The sequence below is a fragment of the Myzus persicae genome, unplaced genomic scaffold (assembly GCF_001856785.1).
Source record: "Myzus persicae strain clone G006 unplaced genomic scaffold, MPER_G0061.0, whole genome shotgun sequence".
Classification (NCBI taxonomy): domain Eukaryota; kingdom Metazoa; phylum Arthropoda; class Insecta; order Hemiptera; family Aphididae; genus Myzus; species Myzus persicae.
Window position 1 is genome coordinate 248,720 of NW_019101601.1, and position 27,546 is coordinate 276,265.

A 27,546-nucleotide genomic window follows, 5' to 3' on the forward strand; every position below is an offset into this window, starting at 1 on the left:
AGATATAATATGCACAAAAAATGTCAAAAAATTACGTCAAACCCATAATTTCCCTCTAAATATCTATTAAAATATGAAACATAAAAAAAAAAACAATTATTTGTAGGTATCTAAGTAACATACCTTTCTGAGTGCACTAATTAAAAGTCTAAAATAAGCAAAATAAAATTTCGTAGCTATTTGAATTAGTGATAATTCTTAGACCTCTTGAATCTAATTTGTGTGCAGATCATCTCACTAAACATATCACAATATGTAATATTCACGGATCTAGTACCTATTTAATATTTATTATAATTGGGCCATTTTCAAAAATTATGTATGTTAATGGATTTATATTAATTACTAACATTTTAAAAACACCATAGCTACCATCTTCCTAACCTATTATCATGGACCTATTATTCTTAGTACATATAGTTAAACAACTCGAAGACTACTCATTAGAAATTTTAATTCTGACACATCAAAATTTTCAGAAAAATTATGAGCTGAATAATTTACAGCAAAAAGGGGGATTCTCATTTGAAAAATAAAAGCTTGTATCGCCACAAGATACTCATTTAGAAGTTCCAAAAATCTCAAGAATTTGAAAATATGGTGTTTAAGTAAATAAGTATATTTAAAAATTCTAAAACTTTTTTTGGAAATTCTCTCTATTGAAGAGAAAAAAAGGGGATCAACTAGAGTGAATCCTGCAGGAGTAAATCTCGTTTTACTATCATCGTGTGGATTTTAACAAGTTAGTAATATTTTTATATCGACCATTATTATATAATATATTGTCCATTTGTCTATATCTTGTGAGTTGTGACCTTGAGTGTATCTAATATCTAATATATATAGACATATAGTATAATTTACCTATATACCTATATACAATTCTTTATAATCTTATATATTAGGTATATATTTATTAACACTTAGCAAACAGTTTTTTAAATTACACTAGGTAACAACTTAAATGAAACAGCTAATACTTCATATATATATATATTATATAAGTAGGTACATCAGCATAATGCATAAATAAGAACAGTTAAGGAATAATTTTTAAGTTACTACTAAGTTTGACGACCGAACTATACATTTATGTTAAAAGTTAAAATTAGTAAAATTTAGGTAACGAAGCATCTTGTACATTAAATTATTAAAAAGTAAGTATGATTTCGTGAGGCGTGCAAGGGAATGCGAAAATTAATGTCAGAGATTACCGATATGTATATTGTATTTATTTTATTATTATATGTTTAAGTTACCTATTTCTAAAAAAGGCCTCTGTATTTCACCCCTGATTCAGAACAAAATTATGTAAGATCAATACAATCACAACAGTTACTATTAATAGGTGTACGTTTTTGATTCGTACATAGATACACATACAACAGATCACTCGAAAAAAATACATCCTAATGCATGTGTTTGGGGGAAACATATTTCAGTGTATACCTTCTAAACGACTCAGAATTCTTTCGAAATCTACAGTACGGTATGCCGCACCCAGTTATGCGCTATAATAATTAATAATATATGTATAATGTATATATATATATATATTATTTACCTATTTCCAGGTAGTTGTAAGTATAGTATAGGTATGTATAGATGATTCTATATAGGTATGAGCTGTCGCATCTGGAGCCGGTGCATATGAAAACCAGTATTTTTTTGGATGTACCTATCTTAAAGGCACAAGAGTGCATAAAATTAAAAAAATAATAATACTTAAATCTTTCGAAATACCGGCTTGAGAGACTCACGATGCGTTGATAAGATGATCATTGCTGTTCATGGTCTTCGAGGTCTTTGTCTCGCATTTTTACATATTACTAGATGCCTTAAATATAAAACCCATTATATATAAAAGGAAAAACTGGTTCCTATTTAAAAGTAATATTATATGCTTCCAAGAAACTCACGTTAGGCTTAACCCGTGTGCCTATATGCAACTATACAAGCGCTTATAGTAGGTAGGTATTTTATATTATACATATTATAATACATGGTTGGGCTTGTAATATTAAAATTCCTTGTCAACAAAACGAATAGGTATTTAAAAAAATATATATATATGTATACCTAGGAAGTTTTTTTTAATTTTAAAATCTGTTTTGGAAATACTTGTTTTGGAAACGAATTAATGCTTTCACATCTTCACTTCACACTGTTTTTCCTGGAAACAAACAGAACAATTCTACCTACCTAATACTACATTATTTTTAAAAATATTTGTTCTTCGACAAATATTATACGTTCTATAAAATGTTTACAAAAATCTTTCAAAGTAAAATGTTTTAGAAATTACATGAAATCAAAATCATAGATATAGGTAGTACCTATATAGGTAATAGGTAGTATATAGATACCTACCTATTACACATTTTGAAAAAATCAATTGATCTGTAAGTCAATTGTTTGTGTAATAATACATCTTTAATTTGTCTCAAGTATAAAAATAATTATTGAATAACAGTAGGTATGAACAATGAGTCACCTTTAACAACAGACAACAGTATAATTTAATGAAGTAAATTTTTCTAGTTATATTTCAAAATGACCCAGTCGTTTGCAGTGAAGAGTATTTTACCGCATTCTATACAATTTTTGTTTTAACAAACAAACTGCAGAACACTTACTTGTGCCGTTGAAGTGGCCACTGAAGCTGTACTGAACCGATTTTGGACTAAAACCTTTTGAAAATCTTATGGCCGAAACTGATATTTTGATGTTTTTTCGTTTACAAATAATTCTAATAGGTTCTATCTATTTAATAAGATTATAATCTTAAACCGAGTTTTATAAAAATTAATAAATATAACTAATCACTATAATAAATTAACAGCAATAAAATAGTAGATCATCAATTATAAAGCATAAGTTATTTATCCTCTTGAGTTGTCTAGACATTTTGAACTAATTATAGGTAGGTAAATATCACAACACTCAGAATTCGCCATACAAAAGTATCACACAGTTGCTTAATGGCAAAAGACTCCAACGGACAATGGTGCTCATTATTTCATATCAACGTTAAATATAGTTTACCAAATTCCGTACATGTGCTCAGGAAAGCGAAAATTATAAACTTCAGGACCTAACCTGACCCTAAACACAAGTTGTGTTCTCAAAGTTAACGAAATAAACTTGTTACATTTGTCATCTCTGAATGAGAAATTGTTATAACTTCAAACTAAAACATAGGTAGGTAACTATACAGTTTAAGAAATTAGCTTAAAAACTAAATAATATAAAATACAGTTACATGCATTTTCGAACTTAATTAATTTAAGCTATATTTCGACCCGAAGGCCAGTTATAAAGGTCATATTAATTTATATTTCATAAAAACGCCATAATATTAAATATACAACCCTAATATGTCTACATATATTATATTGGGCAAATGTATAAGTTCCCACACGAGACATTGTATTTACAAATCCCCAATAAATAAGTTACCACAAAAAATAACTAAACTTTAAATTAGCTTTTTTCCTTTATTGAGATTTGAACATAGGTAAAAATTATTGTATCTCGACAATTAACGTAAGCGTACATTTAAATAGCTGGGTTTGTTATAATATTTTATATCTAAAATATATTGCTAAATGAAAATACATCATTCGATACTAAAACAAATGTCCTTCACATTTTATTTAAACTTTGGAAAAACTATTTAAATGTAGGCAGCTTGGGTAAAATGTGTAAGGAAGGTATATAAAAAACGTCTTTAATTCAATTTTCAACAATCAACGAGTACCTAGTGAATTAAAAAAAAAAAGGGTTACCTATACTATTTTGTATCAAAGGGTAGATAATTCCTAACGAATTGTCTAGAATGTTCACAGAAAGTAATGCATTAGATGTTATCGTATAGCCGTATAGGTGTAATTTTTTTGTGTAGGAACTTATGTATAGGTAACTAGGTACAGTGGATTTTTTCCCCTCTAGAAACTAGCATAATAATAAGCAACGGCTTACCGGCCATCGGGCCATGTGCTATGTCTTAAGTGGGTACCTACTTACCGAACCTTATTATTACCTAATACCCAACAACACCTATAATGAACATTTTATAATACAACCATTATAGGTATCGTCGACTTGGATTAAAATATAAATAGGTATCGAGTATCGACAAACGCGCTTACGAATTCCCAAAAACAGCTGCAGTAGTGCTCTCCGTCTTCCATAGAAATAACTAAGTTATCAGACATAACGTTTCATATTATTACAAAAATTGGCTCTCTTTTTTGAGTTCAGTTTTATTTATTTATATTGCCCTATTAATTACGTTACAAGTATGGAATAGGAAATCTGTAAATTTGCGTCATAGATAATATAATAATACCAACATTATAACTATCACTTACGTACCAGAAGTGCTCGTGATAGAGGGAACACAAGGAACAACATTTTTCAATTTTCTTATATTTTGACCCCTATTACCTAGTTATTTTTATTGGATCAGTACGCGTTGTTTTTATAGACAAAATATTATTTTTAATATCAAGTTTTGTAATTTTTATTTCGCAAAATTGTGTTCATGAATTAAGACTTCACGTATTCTATACAATTACATGTACCTATGGTAGTTATATAGTTCAATTGTTATTAAAAATAATTAAATTTAATAGGCACATATAAAAATAAAAATTATTTTTTATGTCAATACATTTCTATTGTTCAAAAATGATTTATTTTAATCACTCTCGAGTAGTCGTTACTGGCTTACTTATAATATGGGCGTCCTCCCGGCCTCCCCCCAACCACTACTAAGTTAAGCCGAGTTCGAGTATTATAATGGAGGTTAATTTTTTTCAAGTGTTAAAAATCTCCCTTCTTTTACTTATCAGCTAATTCGAGCACTGCCTAAATGTATGAATTATTCAAATTACTAATATAGCAATTAACCAACTACTGCAACTGCATTGGACGCGCAATAACAATGCGAATACAATCTCAGTAGGTATACCGTATAGCCGTATAGGTAATAACTAATAAATAAAAATTGATGCGACTTTTGAAGATCGAAGAATAGAAGTATAGATTAAATTAGCTTAATTTAATCTGTACGAATACATAATCGTAGTAGTGCTGATTGACGATTATACAGTAGGTATACTAGCATGGACTTTTGTTCGTCGATTTGCTATTTAAATACGAGAATAGCTACCTACATACATATAATAATTTGATCGCAAATCTTATTTAGTCCCATTATACTATTATCACAAATCATTTAATATTTTTACACATAGTTATAGGTTATAGATTAAAAAACACATTATTATATAGTACTATATTACACCATTTTGGACAGTTGAATGTACAAATTACAAAAAATAGTAAAATTATGTATAATGGTACATCTTATTTACGTAGTCGATATGATGATTACAGATGTATTTATAATTATTGTCATTAAAGTGTTATGAATTATGAGCTAAAAGAGTATCAAATCCTTGGCATTTTTTAAAAACACCTCTATGATATTTGTATTTTTTCTGTTTCCAACATCATTTTGTGCTGGCTGCAAATCGATTCATTTCTATCTATTTTATTAATTTAATGAAGTGCTAAACATTTATCTGAATCCATTAAGGCATTCTTTTCATAATTCAAAAATATAGATAACTTATGTTCATTTTCTTAATAAATTAATAAATTAGATAGATTTTTCAAGCAAACTATTACTTCTTTTTAAATAACAAACACAATAGAACAATTCTTTATGTAATATTATAGTTGATGTGTCATCCAAATTTTTAAAATAGGTAGCAAACTACAAGTGGTATGACCATATGATCAAACATCACACAATCATAGATTAAAGTGTTAGAACAAGTAAACATGACCGATAGTCAAATACAAGTTACAACCATAAATATATCATAAACTTTATAATATTATGTATAATTGGTAGAGGTATAGAGGTAATTATATGTAAGTAGTAAATAAAAAAATTAAAACAACACAAATATAATAAATAAGTAATATATTTTTAAATAAAAAGTTCATACATCACAAGTAGTTTAATTGCACAATACACCTATATTGATACTTGATGACTATTATTATTAAAAATAAATTGTACAAAATTTAGTTTATAAATAAGTTCCTAAAATTTTGTAATTTCATTTAAATATAATAATAAAATTAAGTTAGATATTATTACTATAAGTAATAATAATTTATTAACAAATGACACAGTTAAGACTGATATGGAGTATTTTTTTTTTGGAAGAAGATTCAACACAAATAGAAATGGGTGTTTATATTTGGTGAAGAAATATGTCTTTAGGGAATTTTTCTTTTAATGTGTCATTGTGAACCAGTGCTCGAAGTAAGAGGGGACAAAGCCTTCTTTCTTTTTAAAAAATATATAAGTGTACCCATTCTAATTATATCATATAATCAATTAGACACTTAAATACTCAGGTACACATATGCATCCCTCTCCTAATATTTTTCTTAATTCAAGCACTGCCATTAACAAATAAAATATAATAAAAAATCCAATTGGCTTTATTATGATTGATTTTAAGTTTCAGAGTGCAATAATTACTTATAAAGTTATAAATAAAGTAATATCATATGTTTGGATTAAAAGTAGATATTATGGCCAACAATATTAAATAGTAATTTAATTTTACACTAATTAAATAATATTAAAAAAAGAAAATCATGTAATACAATGTAGCAATAAATATATATTTTTAATTTATGTTTGTGAAAAATATAATAAAATTGTATTTTACCAATTACTATGCTAAAATATGATAGCTGGTTAATTTTACGAATAAGTTTATCTATGAGTAGTAATCATTTTACATAATTACATTTAAAAAAAAAAATGTTTGGGTAATGTTCGGGTAGTTCATTATTTTGTTCATAAAAATGTGTAAATTAAATTGAAGCTCCAGTCAAAAGTTTCTTGTCAAAGAGGAACTCCCCAAGAGCTCCGTGAGCTTCCAACATCTTACCAAGGTTGGATATTTTACCAGCTAAGTCACGCTGACCTTCATATTGTTCAGTCAAGAAATCGCCAGTTAACCAATCAACTAACTGAAAATAATTAAACAAAACCCATTTAATTAAAGCTTTTTAAATAGGTAAAAAAAGTGTTGTTATTTGACATAACATTGTTTGCTTAGTCCAATAGCTACAGCTGTACAGAACATATTAATTTTTATAAGTAATATTAAAATTACTATTATTTAAATTAAAACCTTTCACTTTTATAATAGATATTAGATATATAGAGAGCTTATGTATACTATGGCTTACTAAGACAACTAAAGCATACCTAACTAATGACATTTGAAAAAAAAATATAATAGTAGACATTTAGATTGGAACATAATTTAAGACGTTAAGTTAGTTGATAATGAATGTAATAGATACATGTTTTAATAATAAATAAAAAAAGCATACTACATTTGTCTTGTAGCATCAGGACATGGGTGACCGAACTGTTTTCACACATGGCTTAACCCCCACACATCAAAGAAGAGCATGCCTAGTTGCTTATTTGTATACATGATTTATTAGTATAAAATATTGAACCAATTATTATGGTTGTTATATTTTCCTAAAAATGTAATGTTTAAATATTGATTTTACCTACTAAAATGGAGAACATAATATGACACAACATGATGTAAATTAACTAAGGCAAATAATGTTTGCTTAAGGAAATAAAGAAAACATAAAAAATACATGTACAAAATGTGACTAATTTAATGTAAATAAATTAAGTATCTATATAAAAACATTGTCAAATAAAAGTTGTGTAAAATCAATAATTGCCTGGTAGTTAATTGTGTTAATATATTCAGTGACAATAAGATAGAAATTGTATAAGGTATTTTTTTACAAAATGTATGACTCTGAAATAACAAGCTTATACCATGATGGAAAATAAATAAGTTATAACGAACAGAAAAAAAAGAAACCATATAAATGGTAATAATATCATTTTAGTTTTTATTAATGAGAGATAAAAGTTTAGAATATTAGTCTTGATAATTTAAGAGGTAAATTAAATATTGTAGTAATATTTTTGCTTTCCCACATAACTGGCCTAGCCATAAGTCAAAAAATTTTAAAAAGTATAGCATCTCATGTCTATTACATACGCACACAATCATGAACAGTTATGAAATAAAATGTTTAAGGTACATATCATCTCAGTAATTTTCCAATAACTTACAAAAGTATAGGAAAATGAAGCATGGAGTTTTCTTACATAAAGAAAATCTAAGTAAACAATAGTTTTATAATATTGTATTATGTAAGTATTAATTTATAATCTAAAATTAAAATTATGTTGATTTATTATACGGGGATAATTTAGAGATAAAAATTGTATCTTTGTGTTAGCAGTACTTAAAAAGTGCATACAAATAGTTAAAACTATTTTTATTAAGTCTTAAATTTGATATTTTTTTTGTGATAAGTATTTTATACCTTCTTTGTTGATGTAATACTTAAAACAGTATTGTATAATAGATAATAAATAATTTATATGGTTGAGAACTACCTATCATAATAAGTTAATTATTAATATAATGATAACATATTAATTAATATTCCAAGTACTCTATACATACATATATACATTAAACTATTTATATTAAATAGTTATAACATCCCATTAAGACATAAGTGATCTCAGAAACACTCAAATTGATAAAGCCATAGTGACAAATCAACAAAGAATAAATGTTGAAGTATTAATTTGATAAAAGCTCTTATTAAATGCCCATTCATTCATTATTTTATTTTTTAAATTAATAATATGTCACGTAACATTGATAAAATAGAATACTACTCACATGATAGTCGTTGAAATCTTGTCCATCACGTCCAGGTTCCTCACATGTGGTGGCAATATCTCTTATCTTACGAGTGACATGAGCTTCCAATTTTAAAGCATCTTTCAATGCACTTAGACCATCAGCCCATGCTTCAGACAAAGGTTGCTATAAATAAAAAAAGTATATATTTAGTACATTAACCAATTTAAGTTACATAACATGGGTTATAGATATATTTACATACAGGGTCACGAATTAATTGACTGATATCTTTGGTCAAACCTCCTCTCATCAACAGATATCCAATAATTTTAATAGCATGGTCACGTTCTTCGCTGGCACTATCAAAGAAGATTTTTGCGAATCCTGGACGATTCACTGTGTCTTTAGAAAAATGTGCTCCCTAAAAATACACAATATAAGACCTATTAATGTAGTACCAATTATTGTATTTTGAGTTCTCACTGGTTAAACATGATTAATATTATAGTCGCATAAACCAACAGATTTAGAAAAATAATCTAATTATTTCTAATTACCATTGCAAAATATGTCATTGCTGCAGTAAGTTCTTCCTGGACCTGCTCTTTCATTTTTTTCGTGCATGGGTCAACCATGGTGATCCAATCGTCTGGAATTTGGACCTGAGGCAGTTTACCTAAAAATGAAAACATTAAAACACATTTGCCACACACAGAGCTAGCGATTTGCAGCACTTAAAAAACATTATGAATAGGTAATGACAACAATACTTACAGGTCATTTTTCCTTGTGCCTCTTGGCTGGCCACAAAGAGAACGGCTGCCACACAGAGCAGCGAGAGTTTGAACATGATTCTGGCGTGCGGACACGGATACGCGGAGATGTGTGTGCAACGACGACTTCGTCGAAGGCTCAAAACAGAGACTGAAACTGAAACGGAAAAACGAATGTAGCGACAACAACAACGGATAGTAATAATATTATAACTGTGCGCAACGGACGAGACGGGACGTCGGCGATAGCTGACCGCGGAATAAGTCTACGACAATGACGGGCAAACATATTAATTATAAATCGTATATATATATATATTATTAATATATCATATTATTATTGTGTTCAAAGAAAATAATAACGTATCAGCTTGGCGGGAGGGAGGGGGCGGGGCGAAGAGATGCGGAAAGGAAAAATAAAATAATAACAACAACATCGGGTAAATCGTACCGAAACGTTACGATACAATATTATTTATTGCGTGTGGAAAACGATGAAAGTCGTACCTGGCGCTCAAAAACGGTCCAAAGAAAGAAAAATCCTGTCGACGGGTATTCGAGCGTCGGTGCTGTAGGCGAATAATACCGAGTTACAAACTCACAATGGAAGGTTGACACACAATGTCTACGACGGCGGAGAACATATAATATCGTAATCGGTCGGCACTCGTTATCAGGAGTCGACGCTCGGCCACCGCCGCCGAAGCCGATCGTACCCTCCACAGCGGTCGACCTTCCACCCGGGGGGGGGGCACACCGCCCCGAACCAGCCCGTCCTTCGAACGCCACGGCCACCGTCACCGCCCACCGACCCCGCCGAACGTACCACCACCGACCCGCCACCCGTGGGCATACCGAAGACCGAACCGCGGGCTTCTGCGTCGTATTCCTTCCCTAAAACATATATTTTTTTTCGTCGTATTCTGTTTGTCTTGTTAATCAGCGATTCAGCTGGCCTGCGCAGGACACAACTCGGCTGAAATAGTTATTTATCGTCGTGTACACATTATTACATTTATGGTATTGCACTGTCGATATTTGAAGTAACACAATTATTTATACATACATATATATATATATTATGATAAATCGTTATTTTCTGTCCGTTCTGCGTTTTATCTAATTTGACGGCGCCGATTATTGTTGACTGCCGTCTTTTGTGTGCCATTCACCGTAACGCTCTTTGTACTCCCCTGCTATTGTGCACCAGACCCCCCGGCGTGTCGTCTCGATTTCCTTCTCCGCTCTCAACGTCACCGCTCGAATCGCTTTGAGTGCGTTTTCGTTCCGCCGACCAGTACCAGTCTATTCCGTCGACCGCACTTGTCTGCATTATTGTTTCCGCGTCCGTCGGCCATTACTAACGCACAGAGTGAGTATGATTTTTTTTTCGAAATTATTTTATGATCGAGGCGACCTTTTTTTCACCATATTATTATTATTATTATTATTACCTACTATCATCATTTCTATTTTCGTTTATCCCTCGCTTCCGTGTCACTTCGACGCTCTTCGATACAACTACTAAATCTACCTGCTCTACACCCTATAGTAGTTATCAGAGAGGAAAATTAAAAACAACAAAATTATTATGATACAATTAGACAGATGTAAACATAATATTATAATTTTATTATAGGTACTGTTTATCGTGTCGCATTTCTATATTTCACAATAAAATGAAATCATTTTGGTTATTTATGTACAATTATTGTTGTATTTACTGTGTGTTATATTATTATTATAACTAGGTATAATTATGTTGGTGTGTTTATAAAATTATATCTATATCGTTGCCTGTTGGTTTCTTTTGTCTGTTACTTTTATCTTATGTAACTATTAACTAGGTATTAATACATAAACTAAATTGTTATTCTATTTCTCTGTTTATACTTATAAATGATATTCATACAATCCTAAGTACTTATTACAATTTTGATATAATAAAAAAAATTATGATTTTTGTATTTTGCAAAATTTTTGTTAGTACGGACCTAGTTGTGAGTCATATTTATAAGTTAATAAATTATTTTAAATTGGTAAATCAAATAAGAAGCCACTTTATATATTTTAATAGGTAATAGTACATAAGATAAAAATATGAGGTAAAAGAAACCAACTGTCAACAACATATCATTTTATATGGCAACATTTTTAAATAGGATATTTATTTTAAACATTTTAAGAGTCATTTATGAAATAATAGTGTGTGATACAAAATTAAAATTTCTACGTGATAATTAAAACTGATGGCCAATCATTGACATTTTGTTTATTTTAACAAGATAAGTCCCACACACTGTAGTGGTTGAGGTAAAATGTAGCCAAACAAAATTTACCAACACCACAGTGGCACCATAAAGACTATAAAATCTGTCTGTTGCAACCTGTAATCATTAATTAATGCACTAGTGACATTATATTAATTTTTTTTTGCGTATGGCACTATGTCCGGGACTGGGCCTGATGGCCTAGTCAGATGCCTATTTGGCAGAATTTTGATTGGGCACACGTAGGTTTCTGCCATGCCCATTGGGGGGGGGATGGCGGCCCCTCTCCAGATAGGTGTCTGCCCGAAGAAAAATGCTGGCCGTTACCGAGGTTTGAACCAGCAACGGTGTAAGTTGCAACCAACACTTTAGTCAGCTCGGCCACTCCGTCCCCCGTTAAATTAAGAATAGTTTACTGATGTATTTTTAATTAAATAGTTTACTTGTTAGGTAGGTAGGTACTAAGATTTAATTTTTCATTTCAATAAAATATCATAGTAGAGAAAACATAGTTACTTAATTGCAAATCATTATTTAACTAAAGCTCTTTCATTTTAAGGATTATGATGTGTATTATCTGTGTTATAACATTGATTCAATATGCAATCAATAATATATTTCTAAAAATCTACATTTTGTACCTATTGTTAAGATAGTTTTGTTAACTTAAAAAAAAAATTGTAGGAATTAATAGGTTTTGTAGGTACAATAGGTACACAGATTAATACTTACCTAGATTAATTAATAAAACTCGTTTTAAAATATTTTGACTATCAGACCTCATAATGTAATACTTTTTTAATTTCTATTATAGTATTTTTCATCTTAAAACTAAATCTGAATGATATATATTAAAATTATCAAGTTCAGTTTTGTCGTACTATAATAGTATGTAGTATATAAACTAAAATATTAAAAATGCTGTTTTAGTGCCTTCTATATTTTTATATAGGTGTGTACTATAGATTTTATAGTTGTACCTTTATATTTTATTAATTAATTTTATTTTCATGCCTTAAATAATGCATTACATATACTTTAAGTAGTACCTATTCACATGTTATAAATTAAATATAATCTTAATACTGATAACTATAATATTTAAAACTTAAAAAATGTATGAAATTCTGGTGTAAGTAGATTAATGACAATAAGATGTAATGTATTTATGATAAATACTCAAGTGGACAATATTATTGTCTAGTACTCTAATGTCTACTCGTCTACTCATGACTTGCATAATGATAAGTAATGGGGCATATGGCCATAGTAATTTTTTTTTAATCTATAGTTTACGTAATCATAAGTATTTGTACGTGGTAATTGTGCATAGTGATTAGCTTAGGGTAAGCCTTGGTTCAAGTGTACTTACATTATAATTGTTAACTACATAAATAATTTAAAATTTAAATAGAAGCTGTAAAATAAATTGCATTTCATTAATGTAGGTAAGTATAAAGTTTAGGTATAAGTTAGGTGACCATATTTTTTATATTGAAAATTGTAGTCTATTACTTTATTCCACACTTAAAATTGTTAAACCAACAGAAAAGAACAATATTGCTATTCACGTTATCACTTTAATTTGTTATAATAAAATGGTATAAATTTATATGTTACTCAGAAGTCATTAATTATAATAGGAACAATTAGAGAAATATAATACGTTAAATTGATAATCCTCTATGATTACCATTAAAATAACCAACCATTTAATTTAAGCTTATAGTTGCTGTTGTAAGTTAATATTTTCAAATATATTTTTTTATAAGTTATTACTGATTGTAAGATCTAGTTTGGTCTTATTTGGCTTAGTTTTTAGCAGAATTTTTATTTGGATGTCATTTAGGTTTCTGTCATGCCTAATTTTAGGGGATGGATGTCACCAGTCCTTTCCCCAGTTGCTAGCTCAGAAAGATACCACTCGAATCCAAGTTTGAATCATTGAGAGTGTGCATTTTAACAGCCACCTTAGTCCATTCAGGAACTCTGTCCCATCATTATCGTTATTACTAATGAAAAAAGTTTTTACAAATTGTTAGTTAAAGGTTTTTTTTTATCTTAGAATAATATCAAATTAATGATTATTTATTTATAGAAATTTAAATCAATTTAATTTTTGCATTTGAAAAAAGGAGAATTAATTAAAACTAAATGCAAATAGAATATAATTGTAACTATATACAGCAACTATGTAGTACTAGTGTGGATAATAGATACTGGCAGCTAATATAATCTACTAATCTTCTATAATCTATAGTACTTTTCATGAATTTAGTATAATATAACTACTAGTTATTCAACTCTCAAAATAGTCTTTTGCAGTCGTATCTCAAGTCTTTTTATGTGAACTTAAACTAAACTTAATTAAACCCAAAATTCTTAATTAATTGCATGCATCAATGAACTTAATAATTAATTATTTATTGAATTTCAGTAAGTTTTATTTTAAGAGCTGTTTTTAGAATTTTTTGACGTTTTTCATGACACATTTGAGTACATGTTTTGTATATTTAAAAAAAAATTTATAATATTTGATAAATACTAAATGTTTAACTATTCAACTAAAAGGAAAAAAAATGAATAGGTTCTATGTATCAAATTATGGACATAACTTGGCCAATTTTTATGGGGGAGGGAGTGTGGTCAAACTTTATTTTATGTTGATATACGTGTATTGAGATACTAGATATTATACTTATTCTGTTTAATGTATAACATAATATTATTTAAGCTAAATTTTTATTGTAGCATTTACCGTTAAATGATACAATAGAAAAAAATGTAATTGATGGTCATATCAATGTAATCAAATACCTATTCCAACTTTTTAGTTTGTGTATTTGGGTCTAAAGGACATATTTTTGATAGGTATGAGAGCATATTTAAAATTTTTGTGTATATTTTGAGAGTTTATCAAAACTTTGGTAAATATTTTTTCATGAATCAAGGTCAACAATTATATTAAATTTTAATAAAGAATGTGATCAGTATTGTCTGTGTTCTTGTTTTTTTTATATACATAAACTTCGTAGAAAATAGAATAAAGTACCTAAAATAAATAAATTGAATTTTTAACCCGTTTTTAGCTTGTAATTTTTTTTTTACAGCATAATCACGGCATGTTTTTAATTTGTTGATGCATAAGTACATATTTTTGATGATTTCTTACTGCATAAAGTCCTTGCTTCATTTTCAACATTTTAAATGTATAACAATAGTTTAATTATTATGTAGGTACATCAACTTAAATTTAATACCAAACAATCAAATATGATTAATAATTATAATATTATATTAATAATAGGTAGTATTAAGAAGTTTTGCATAAAATAACCTTTCAACATTCTAGTATATTTTAAATTTAAATGTTTATATCAATTATCAATTGATGTATTCGTCTTCATTATGTAAAATAGTCATGTCTTTCTTGTAAATGTTTTGAGGCGACAAAGATATGTAAACAAACATTCACTCAAAGTAAAACCCATTAGTATAGATAAAACAATCTTAATATAAGTACAGTATATATTGCTAAATGAGCCAATCGAGTCTTTTACAAATACAAATTTAAATGGGCTTCAAAATGTTCAATAAGATTAAACTATGAGTACAATTTCCCAAATAGTTTTAATTCTGCCTTTAAACCATCAAAGTCAATTTTGTTGGTGTTAAAAATTTCTAAAATATCTTCATCCCTCAAAATTAAAGTTTCACCTTGGTTTTGTTTTTTCTTGAGAATTATGGGAGGAGATTTAATTCTGTTATCATGATACACAAATGGCAATAATTTTTTATTAATCCATTAATTTTTTTTATATTTAAAATTCTTTAAATTCTTAATCATTTAAAAAATGCCTTTTTGAATATATTTTTCTAATTAACTTACAAAATTCTAGGGGTACTAGTACAATGTTCTTACAAACATCATTTCATTAGAAATATAATATATGTAATACTACCTATAGAATATGTCATGGAAAGCCAGATACGTAATTTTAAATATAATTTTGATCCATCAGAATAACTCTAAATCATATGAATTTTAATAAACAAATATTTTGTATTTAACATTATGTTAAAACAATTAATGAGTCATTTTTTTAAGGTGTGGAATATTCTTACTTTGTTATATCATTTATTTTTAAAGGCATTTTACTTCATTTTAGGTTATTTAGATTTGTGCCCCAATAAGTTAAGACAAATTTAATACTAATATAATACCATAGTTTAATTGAATTATTTTTTTGTATACACAATTTTCAGTATCAAGATGAGCACTAAATTGTTTGCAATTTGTGTGACAACTATCCTCTGTGTAGGATATGTTGCTGGTGAATATTGTTATAATGATGTTGTTGGTGCATGCAGCCCAGTTGGTTTGTTTCATTTTTTTTTATTTTTATAAGCAACAATTTTTTATTTTTCATATTTAATGTTGTATGCTTATCACAGGAGGAGAAGTTCAAAACTGTAATTCAAGATATGGAGCTTTCAAGGGTGATGAATTATTAGTAAATGTACAGGGTTATGCCAACACACATATTTTGCGTAGTTTTCAATTCTTGCTAATGGTAAATAACATTATTGTCTTACATTAACAATTATTTTACAATTAACTTAATTGTTATTTGCTTAATATTGTACAAAAAATTTAAATCTAGGTATCTATACTCTTTTCTCAAAAGAGAATAATTAGTTGGCTAAACAATTTTTGTCAGTGCTGCGCTTTTCCCACCAACAAGTGACTACCCGGTGTTATTGCAATTAAGTGGTTCTCAATTCTCCATTTTCATATTCACGATGCAAAAAGAAGAGATTGTTTTCTTTTGAGACAGAGTATATTATATAACTTTGTTTGTGATTATAGAGTGTTTGATTCCATATATTATTTCTATCTATTATATCAACTATAATCTCACTCTGTAATTGTTTCTTATAAATAAAATATTATAAGTATATTATTTTATTGGTATAGTTTATACTAATAATTTTACTAAATCATATATTTCGTTATGTATTTGTTTCTTGTAGTCTTCTCATTTTGGTAACTTTGAAAAGAACCGTGGTGGTTTTGAAAAGCTTTACAGACAATTGTCTGACAATACGTGGGAACAAGCAATTGATCTTGTGAAGTTTATTGGTAAACGAGGAGGACACATGAACTTCCGCGCACGTAAAGAAGAGAAGAATGAAAAAGTATTTAGTGGTTTTACTTTTTTGAGAATACAATATATTAATATATAATATTATTTATAAATATTGAGTTAATATAATATTTTCTATTCCAATAGCAAATTGATTTTGAAATGTACGAATTGGGAAGTATGGCAAGAGCTTTGGATATGCAAAAAGGTTTGGCTGAAGAAGCACATTTCATTCATGCTGAAGTCACACGCAGAAAGGAACATGATCCCGAGGTGAGAATTATCATTTTTAAATTAATTTTTTGAATAATAATTTAATTTGTGTTTGTTATTTTATCATAGGTTGCATCATACTTGGAGAATAACTTCGTACATCAACATTCTGACATAATAAGAAAATTGTCTGGTCACACCAATGACTTGAAGCATTTGATTGCCAACCAACCCGATCCAAGCTTGTCCCTTTATCTCTTTGATGAATACTTGCAGAAATCATTATAAGATAATTACATATGACTGTATGCCATTTATTATTCTACAAAACTCTATCATTATACTTTTAATCCCAATATTATTTAGAACAAAACAAAACAAATAAAATAAAATATAATTCTAGTAATTAAGGAAAATATTTATAATGTAATTATTTATTAAATCATAAACATACGTGAGTTGTCATTTTTGACAGTTCAATTTATTATTATCATTTATTGAAACAACTTATTCTTATTATTTTGGTTATTCATGTGTAATTCACTTTAAAATATTACAAACAATAAATTAATAAATACTACAAGTCTAATGAAACTTTCGAGATTCAAAACAAAATCCATTTGACATATTTTATTTTATTGTTTGAAACTTTTGTAGTATTTACATTATGTGACATTTTGTTTATTTAAATAAAGTAATATTTTGTATCCTTTATATTTTTTGTAGATAAAACTAAAATTCAACACAATTAACATATTATTTATTAACAATCAAATTTGAAATTTATTAAGAACATAAAATTGCAGAGTTATTGACCAAAACAGTTACATGTAATATTTTGCTTTATTGGTATATGTTTTTTTTCGACAAATTACATGGTTGGATAGGTTGAATACTCAAAAAAGTTTTGTTTAGCAGCTATTTTCTATGGTTTGTAGAAATGTGTTTTAATAAAAGCTATTTTTTGTTTTGAAAACAGACTGAAGGGTTCCTTGCAACAACAAGAAAACTCCATTTTTGTTGAAAATGGGGTTTTTACCGTTTTCAATTTTAAGAGTATATGTTTGCGAGAACAAGATAAATCCAGCCCTACTCCCTTTAAAAGAAATGATAAAATATAACTTGTAGGTATCTAATTTTTTTTTCCGTTGAGAAACCAGATTGCTCTAAAGGTTTTTTTTGTTTCTTGAAAAGTTAAAAACCAATGACAAAAAACCACAAAATGTTTTTACCTAAAAGTTTGAAAATAATTCAATTCACTCTAATGTCAATACTAACAGCACACTATTGAAAATGGTGAACAAGATTTTGTTATGTCGTACGGGACAACATATGCGGATATGACCATAGTTGTACTACTGTATAAAATATTATCATATTCATGTGTATGACCCTAGAATCTAGATCATACACTTAAGTTATTTTCTTATTTATTTAACACATTAAATGTTGTAATACTATGGTATAACCATGATTTTAACTCATATTCCCAACAATTAAAAAAAACATAAAATTTAATGATCAATTAAAATCATGTAGAAAAACCTATAGATAAATCAAAATTTAAAAAGAAAAAAAATAACATATGTTTTATAACAGTATATTTATTACTACACTTGAGTGCAAAATAATTTTATTAATAGACATAAATAATCTAAAAAGTATATTAAAAATTTCTTTCTGAAAGAAGATTTATTGTTTAATACCTCTCGCAACTTGTATTGTCTCTGGTAATGGGCATTATTATTTTAGTAAGTGTTTTACTTATTAATTCATTACATATTCATGGCTAAGTGCTTCTAAATCAACATTTATCGGATGTGAGCCATGAAAAAAATAAACTTCTTTAATAAGTGTACTGTAAAATTATTATTTATTCAGTCATTCTTATAACTGTGTTAGCTGTGTTAAAGATTAATATTATAGTACTATATTTGATTTAGACAATACTTAAGTTTCTTTATTTTTAGTTAAGATGACTAATTTAGTCTTTAGCCTATGGTTTAGTATCTCTCCTTCAACTTAGCAATTGGCTTTGGAGGTGATCCATCTATTACCAATCCCTGTGTATGTAATATAACTACATTTTAAATTGCAATTAATGAAAAATATGTATAATATATTATATAATAGTTATATATTATTATAACCTGATAGGTACTACTGTATTAGTGTACAGTGTACTACACATTGAAAGTATAAAAAAAGTAATTAAATAGGTAATCAAAATAACCGTGTTGGTCTGTGTACTCAGGAGTCGGGGTCGTTGATTACACAGATAATTATATTAATAACTATTATTAAAATGTTAGAGACCAAGGAAATGTTGATGAGGGTTAGAAATATAAATCCAGTTTTGGTGTATGATTTATAATTTACATGGTTTATTGTATGGTTAAAAATTAAAATATTTAAGTTAACAGGGGTTTTGATTAATAAGTAGGAGCTATGAGTCAGAGCACTGCGTGCTAGTACATAGTATTACACTATTACATAAGAAATAGGTAAATGGGTCACAATTTACGCGGCGAAACGTTCTGAACGACCGTTCGTGAAATAATAATGTGCCCCTCCCGCTATTACGACGCGCACAACGCCGTCTCTTGAGCGTTGTATATTTTTCGCTCTTACCAGTTACCAGAACGGCATCTTACAATGTTTATAATCATTATTTTGTCGAGTATTTTTTAATTTGGGTATTATTATTACTTCCTCGGATATTTTTTCCTAAGTTCATACCTACAAACGCTATAAAACATGAATAAAATCTGTGAACATGTTCTTGTAGTAAAAAAAAATGTATTAGGCATATTTGTAAATACAAAATAATTAGGATATTATTTTTATATGGAATGATGGTTTGTTAAGCTGAATGTTTAAAAAAAAAGTACCTACCTATACCTAGTATATGATGAGTGTTGTGAGGTAGGTACCTTGGTACCTACCTATAGGAAGAATAAATTTCTCATTCATAAAATATAACAGATAAACAGATAAAAGCTTGTAAAATAATTTCTAGTTTTAAATTAATATTCTCATTACTGAAAAACATTTGAAAGCAATATTAATTGTTGAGTAACCACCAGTGTCGGCCTGGCCAGGGCCGCGAGGCAGCAAACGCGGTCGAGGCCGTGAGATTTTTATAAACATAGGGCTTTCAGAAGTGGGAACGAAAAAGCGTCACATACAGGGTCACAAGATTTCTATTTCAATCGTATTTTAATTTTTATCTATTACAAAAGCATTCATTGAACTGGTATACCATTAGTAGGCTTACAAAATATAACTAGTTAATATTTCGGATGGTGGTGGGTGGGAGGTGGAGGATATATACAGTAACACGCTACCCTAGGGGCATATAGTACATAATATATAAAGAAAATAATAGAGGCCCCAGGATAAAATTGCGACCTAGGCCGACACCGGCAACCACCAAATAAATGGCATTTGCAAAATAGGTATTTTATCTACATGTGCATTAGTGATAACTGGATACTCCAGCTTAATAATACCAACTTATAAAAAGTCTAGAACTTCGCAAAAGCCTAAAATATGAATATTATTAAGAGTAATATTATTATTACATATGGATTTATATTAATACATTTTAATATTAATATAAATAAATAAAATAATCCTAACAGAATAAACAATTGGATAAAATTGTATGACATCAATTATATTTGTGAACGTAATATTCAAATGTACATGATCAGATTACCTGATGACCGCTTGTTGATGGTCACTTACTAATTTATCACCGGCTGATTTTTCTAACATTTTCTTAACTTCCGTTTGCGTATTTTGTTGGATGTCACAAGTCTAATAAAAAAAAAGAAAGTACATACAAATAACTAATATTCAAACAAAATATTAACCAAGACGATTCGTACAAAAAGGGAGATGGCATGATAAACTTTGTATAACAGTAACTTATAAGTAAATTTAATTCAAAATGTAAGGAACCATTTTGTTTCTTAAGATTACTTAGTATCTCCTTGTATTATTTTCGTCTTACTAATAGGCATAATATAGGTACCGGAATTCAGCAGTTCCAATTTTGAGTTGTTGCCTGTTGGCTTAAATATAATAGTGAATTGACTTAATATAAAACTTAAATGTAAGAACATTATCTATGTTCTATTGTTGGTTTCTTACAATATTTTTATTTTTAAGTGAATTATGGTTTTTAAATATTAATATTTTACATACTCAAAATTCAATTAAAAATTAATGAGTTAACATAGTTAATGTTCTTACACTTAAGTTTGATAATAGCTCAATTCACTCTAATCTTTAAGCCATCAACAAAAAATTGGAACTGCTGGACATACATTTCAGAATATTATGATCTAGTAAGGCAGTAACACTCGTGGTTACTACATCCTTTTAAGTACATTACGCAATTCACAAAATGTGATGATCTTTGAGTAGTGTTAGTTATTTTTTTTAACTTATCAAATCTATAACAATAATACAAATATGTATTTTTAAATTTTAAGTTGGTATACAATACTTATCACATAATAATATAATCATTTATTAGTTAAAAATTAAAAGTGTATAAAATATAATATTTGCACATTTTAACCTAGTTGTTGATAACCTGGTAAATTCAGAAGCTTAAAAAAAAGGTAAATGTTGTCATTCAAATATCGTTACAATACCTAGGTATATACTACCTTCAATTTAAATAACCAGTAAAAGACTTATGATTTTTGGGGTTTTCACAATATAATGCCTTTAATATAAATAGTTTCATGAAAATAAAACTTGCAAACTTAGTATGATTTGTGAAATTAAAACTCTAAAAAATATCTTCATATGATAAATTAATACAATATTAATTAATGAACTTTAAATTTATAAAAAAAATAATAAATGTGGTTACTTGTTGCATGTTTAGTTTATAAGCAGGTAAACTGAACAATTCTTATTTTTTGATGAATTAAAAAAAATATAAATATATACTTTAAAAGTAAATTGCATGACTCATGAAAGTGTTAAATTATTTTTCTCATACAAATAATTATATTTATATATTTATATCTTGATAAATGAATATATTACTTTTAATTGTTCTTCATCAACATCTGGCACTTCTAGGTGAATTTTTAACTGGCATAACTTGTCCAGCACAGCAATTCCTTGAAAATAAAATTACTTTTGTGTTATTTATATACTTTTGAAATAAATTAATATATCCAATTTATTTAAATGTTTTTAATCACAATTCTTACCTTCTTCTCTGTTGTTACTATATTTACATTCCCATGCATCAAGAAGCATATTATAATATCTGGAGCTATCAAAGTATTTATGATACTTAAAAGATGTAGTGGTTGGAAATACTTTTTGAAATCTAAAATCATAAAAATCTGAGTAGTACGTTTTTGTCTTTCATATTAAGCTATAAAAGTGAAAAAAAATTTACTATTGAAATACATACGAGCCAATTTGTGTAAGTTCATCTTCGTACATAATAAGATGTCGAATATCATCTGGTAATAGATCATCTAATATGCTATCAATATACTAAAATAAAAAAAAGTTTAAAATTAATTTATATTTATAAATTATAATATTGTAACCAATAATTGTACTTCTGCTCTGGATTCAATGTTTGTATAATATTCTTGTTTTTCTTTTTCTTTAGTAGATAAATTGAATGTATATAATCTCTTGTCATAACATAGTGTTGATTTGACTCCTAACACCTTGAGTAAAGTATTCTACACAAAAATTTAATTTTGATAAAAATATTTGTTGAAAATTAGTCATTAAATTAAATTAATATTTGTATAATATATTATAACTCACATGTGTACTACGAGACATTTTGTTTGGGATATGATAACCAGCCATATTCATGAGATCTTTGACTAATGGTCCTTTGACAGCCAAGTCAAGTGGAGAAGATGAATGTAATGATGGAGATATATTGACCTATAACATTGTACTTGTTTTATTAATCAATTATCCAATGGTATAAACTTGGAATTTTAATTACCTCTAATATCCAAGGTTTAAGATATTCATCGAACAAAACATCTATTCCAAATAACTCGTATGCGTTATATCTATTACTCAGATTTGAACTACACATTTGACTCATAGGTGATTCACCACTAATGACAGTTTTTACGACTAGATCTTCCAAACTCTTCCATAATTTTTTAACATCGATTTTGCGTTCTTTCTCCATATACGTCCACAATGAACGTAATGTCCTTAGTTATTGCAATTAATTAATAACCATTAGGTATATTATTTTAAATTTAGATCCTAACATTAAATCTAAAACAAATTCACTTGAAACAATATATTTACCATTTGTGACCTTGACATGCATCAGCATCTTCATTTTCAGTATACTGACTACTAAGTCTATTAATACTGTAGTTTGTCAAATGCATATATCTATCACATATAGTGGTAAGATCAGATGAATACTTAACTGAAATATTAAAAATAAATAAATAAAAGTATTAATGGTATAACAAAAATTATTATACCTGAAGCAAATCGTACAAGCCCATTATCATAAAGATACAGCCGCAGTGGATTGATTGAAGTGATAAGTATATAGAGTCTTAAATCAAATTTGGTGTCGTTGATTAAATATGGATTATCTATGTATCTTTGTACAACTAAAGGTATTTTCTTTGGTATTTGAGCCCATTTTGATATAACACGAATTCCAGATCCTCTAGCAGATGCTGGCTGTGAATAAAACAAAAATTCTTGATATTAGTGTAATCATAATTTAAACGATCAATTAAAAAAATAATACCGGTTTAATAATCCATTTATCTTCATCATTTTTCTCCCAAACTTGCCTTAAAATTCTAGCTTCTTGAGGTAATATATACGATGTGGGTATAAACCCAAAATGTTCTTTGCCATATTTTAACATTAATCTTTGCAAGTTTTTCCACAACCTATCTTTACGACCAATTTGAAAAGTACCCGGAAAATGGTTCAGTTTTTGCTGTTCCCAAAGTGTTTTGAAACATAATGATTTCATATGCTTACCCCAAGTTCCCACCCAATCATTTGATTCTTAAAAATAATAGTAATAAAAACAAATATTAGTTATTACTACCTATTAACATTTAGGTATTAATTCAAAAGGGAAAAAGTATTTATACTTACGGGATCGAGGTAACATCATTAATTCATTAGGTGGAGGAGCTACACCACAAAAAGCGTCAACAATAGGAGGTGTAACACCACAGTGATTTTGTAAGGAAATGGCAGTTTGATTGGATTGATTACTTATGACTGAAGGATCTGTTGTATTTTGAACTAAACAGTGTTCACTTCTAACGAGTTTGAAACCACTATTTTGAATAGTTCGACGTACCACAATTGGAGTAATAGAACTTAGTTTCCACTTTAATAACTTTTGCAAAGATAATGGAAAAGATTCACCTGTAATTAAAATCATTGAAAAATGAATAGTTTTCAACTAAGTACTAAATAAAAATGAAGATTACCTTTAATATCATGCGAAGAAAATCGTATGTAAGGTGGCACATAAGAAAATAAACTACGTCTTAAGGCTGAATGAAATTCAAAATTATCTTTTTGTTTTTGAGCACCTGTACATTTTTTTGTATTGAAAGTTATCATTTTTAATCAGGCATACAGGAATATAGAATATTATTTGAAACTTATATTACCTGAAAATAAATGCCCAAAAACTAATTTATTTGGTTCATCAGTGATGCAATTTTGTTCTATCCTCTTGTTAAGGGTTTGGACTTTTGGAGATTCTAAGCTTTTTCGAGCATCTATTATAGAAACATTAGGTATACAAATAAATAAATTAATATTAACAAATATATGGTGTATTGTAGCGAGTTTTAATTAATATTTACTTTCAGATGTTAAATCCATGTGTGTTTTTAAAGAACTGAAATAAAATAATTTAATAATTGGATTTAAGACTTAAGACTTAAATACTAAATTGCTTAATTAACTGTATTCTTACTTAACAGGAAATACGGATGCGTTATTTGTATTATCAGTTCGCTTTCTTGGTTTAGGGGTTAATGTTTTACTATTTTCCTCACATAATTTTGGCTTTTGTTTTTCATAGGTATCATTATTAAGTATTAATTCTGGCTTCGGGTTTGTTTGTTTGATAATTTGTTTGTCTTCTTTAGTAATTATCATTGATTCTTTTACCTTTAGAGTATCCTTAATATTTTTCATTGATTTAAATGTGTCTTTTGATTCTACAGGCATGAGTGTAGCTAATCGTACATGGTTGACAAGCGTTTTCTGATTTAGAATATCCATGAGATCTTTATTATTTGGACTTGTATTATTCAAATTACTTAATACAGTCGAAGACGAGCACCCTTTTTTTTGCATATAATTTGTAGAAATAACAGGCTTAAGAGTAGTTGTTTGTAACATCTAAAGCATAATATTTGATATTATATAATATTATGTATAGGTAGTTCATAATATATAGGTATACAAAAATAAAAAATAAATTTTTACTGAAATATTTACCTTTCGCTGATGATGAACAGGATTGGGTTGTCTTATGTGCATATCATACTTTTTAATTGATGTATAGTTAATTTGATCGATATTTTTGAATTCTTCTTGATCTACACGTTTCTCATTTTCTTCTCTTTGTCTTAAATTATTATGGTATTGGAAAACTTTATTGTGTCTATCAATCAGTTCATGTTCATACATTGGTTTTCTTGAATAATCTTTATTTTTATTTCCTTAAATAATGGGCATTTTACTATGTAGATATTGTCTAATATTTTAATGATTAAAAAAATAAAATCTTCTGTTTGTAGATTGCAATATATTACAAATAACTAACTAAAAGTATCATTTTGGATTTAAAATAAGAATTTTTAAATAAACTTATTAGAAATTTATTATATTACTCACCAAATGTATGAGGAGATTTGGATGATGCATTTGAGTAGTTTAAATTGTGCAATGTAGGATCAGTATCCAAAATTGGATAGGGATTTAATTTTAGCAGTTTTTCTGAACTCTGATCCCTTGTTTGTTGAAAGTTGGTATGAAGAGTTTGTAAACGATCCATAGGACACCAACGTTCCTTAATCCCATCTGATGAAAGTTCATTATGCTCTTGGTGCGTATCAAGTGGTTGAGAAATTTTTGGTCTATTCATATTATGTACATTGCATACAGGACAAAAACAGTTTTCTGGCACAGTTCCTACATTTGGCAGATTATTAAGAAATGATATATATTTTGATTTTAAACAGGAATTTTTTAATAAACTAATTAGAAATTACTTATTGTACTTACCAACTGAATGAGGATATCTGGATAATACATTTGAATAGTTTAAATTGTCCAATGTAGGATCAGTATCCAAAATTAAATAGGGATTTAATTTGAGCAGTTTTTCTGTCTTACGATCCATTGTTTGATTTAAGTTGGAACAATCAGTTTGCAAATGATCCTTTGGATACCCTCGTTCTTTAATCCCATCTGATGAAAATGTATTATGTGCTTGGTGGATATCATGTGGTCGAGATCTTTTTATTAAATTTATATGCACTTTGCCTACAGGGCTTATACTTTTTTCTGGTACAGTTCCGTGTTCAGAATTAATGACCATCTCTTTGGTTAATATTGAATATGATTTATTGTTTATTTTATATTAACTTGTATATTGTTATAAAATAACTGTCAGATTTGTCTATAAGCATAAAAACATATTTAAAAAAAATTAGAATGAAAGCATTATAAAAGTATATTTGGGCACAAAATTATATAACAATTTTATGCAATTAATTCAACACCACAATAAGTATGATTACATAATACTTTTATTTGAAAACATGCATTTGACCAAGAGAGAAGAGTGAGGTTAGATGTGTTTTAGATAGATAAGGCCAGTAGTTAGATCATAGCATGTTTATAGTAATTACCTAAATGATGTATTTGGAAGTTGGGACAATATTAAGACACTTTGAACTTTGAAGTGTACAAATTACAAACACTTACTCTGTTATTTATAGAGTGACATTAAAAATAAGCCATAGTTGAAATCATTTTAGAAGAAAATATTCTCTAGAATTCTTTAGAATATATTGCAAATTAAATAAGTCATATCCATAAGCCTGACTAGACTTCATTCGCAGCGGCAGCCTAGCTAATAACCGGCGCTACCTTAATGAACCAAATAAAGCCCTATAAACCAAAGGCCGTATTTTTTTAACAACATAGAGAAGGTTTAAGACATAAAGGTCTAATAAATATTGAGTTATTATTAACTAAAATAAACGTGTAAATTGTATACCTATACCTTTTTTAGTAAGAAATA

General features: G+C 27.9%; 3 protein-coding genes across 3 annotated transcripts; 1 reads left to right on the top strand and 2 right to left on the bottom strand.

Annotated features, from left to right (window-relative positions):
* Positions 1-6,232: 6,232 nt before the first annotated feature.
* LOC111029828 (ferritin subunit) lies at positions 6,233-10,231 on the bottom strand. The gene is made up of 6 exons (XM_022309028.1): positions 10,085-10,231; positions 9,579-9,734; positions 9,362-9,480; positions 9,067-9,225; positions 8,841-8,987; positions 6,233-7,068 (listed from the first exon to the last, which is right to left on the bottom strand). The coding sequence occupies exons 2-6, from the start codon at positions 9,652-9,654 to the stop codon at positions 6,910-6,912; spliced, it is 660 nt and encodes a 219-aa protein (XP_022164720.1). The 5' UTR covers positions 9,655-9,734; positions 10,085-10,231; the 3' UTR covers positions 6,233-6,909.
* A 334-nt stretch (positions 10,232-10,565) lies between these two features.
* Positions 10,566-17,919, top strand: LOC111029827. Its single transcript, XM_022309027.1, has 6 exons — positions 10,566-10,949; positions 16,114-16,226; positions 16,303-16,421; positions 16,882-17,046; positions 17,142-17,267; positions 17,337-17,919. The coding sequence occupies exons 2-6, from the start codon at positions 16,121-16,123 to the stop codon at positions 17,493-17,495; spliced, it is 675 nt and encodes a 224-aa protein (XP_022164719.1). The 5' UTR covers positions 10,566-10,949; positions 16,114-16,120; the 3' UTR covers positions 17,496-17,919.
* Positions 17,920-20,844: 2,925 nt separating this feature from the next.
* Positions 20,845-26,875, bottom strand: LOC111029818. Its single transcript, XM_022309012.1, has 18 exons — positions 26,523-26,875; positions 26,133-26,429; positions 25,734-25,957; positions 25,204-25,634; positions 25,091-25,125; positions 24,893-25,003; positions 24,707-24,811; positions 24,363-24,641; positions 24,001-24,269; positions 23,723-23,930; positions 23,538-23,664; positions 23,218-23,437; positions 23,028-23,153; positions 22,811-22,939; positions 22,657-22,742; positions 22,448-22,569; positions 22,278-22,354; positions 20,845-21,029 (listed from the first exon to the last, which is right to left on the bottom strand). Exons 1-18 carry the CDS (start codon positions 26,836-26,838, stop codon positions 20,925-20,927), a joined length of 3,267 nt encoding a protein of 1,088 aa, XP_022164704.1. The 5' UTR covers positions 26,839-26,875; the 3' UTR covers positions 20,845-20,924.
* Positions 26,876-27,546: the final 671 nt, after the last annotated feature.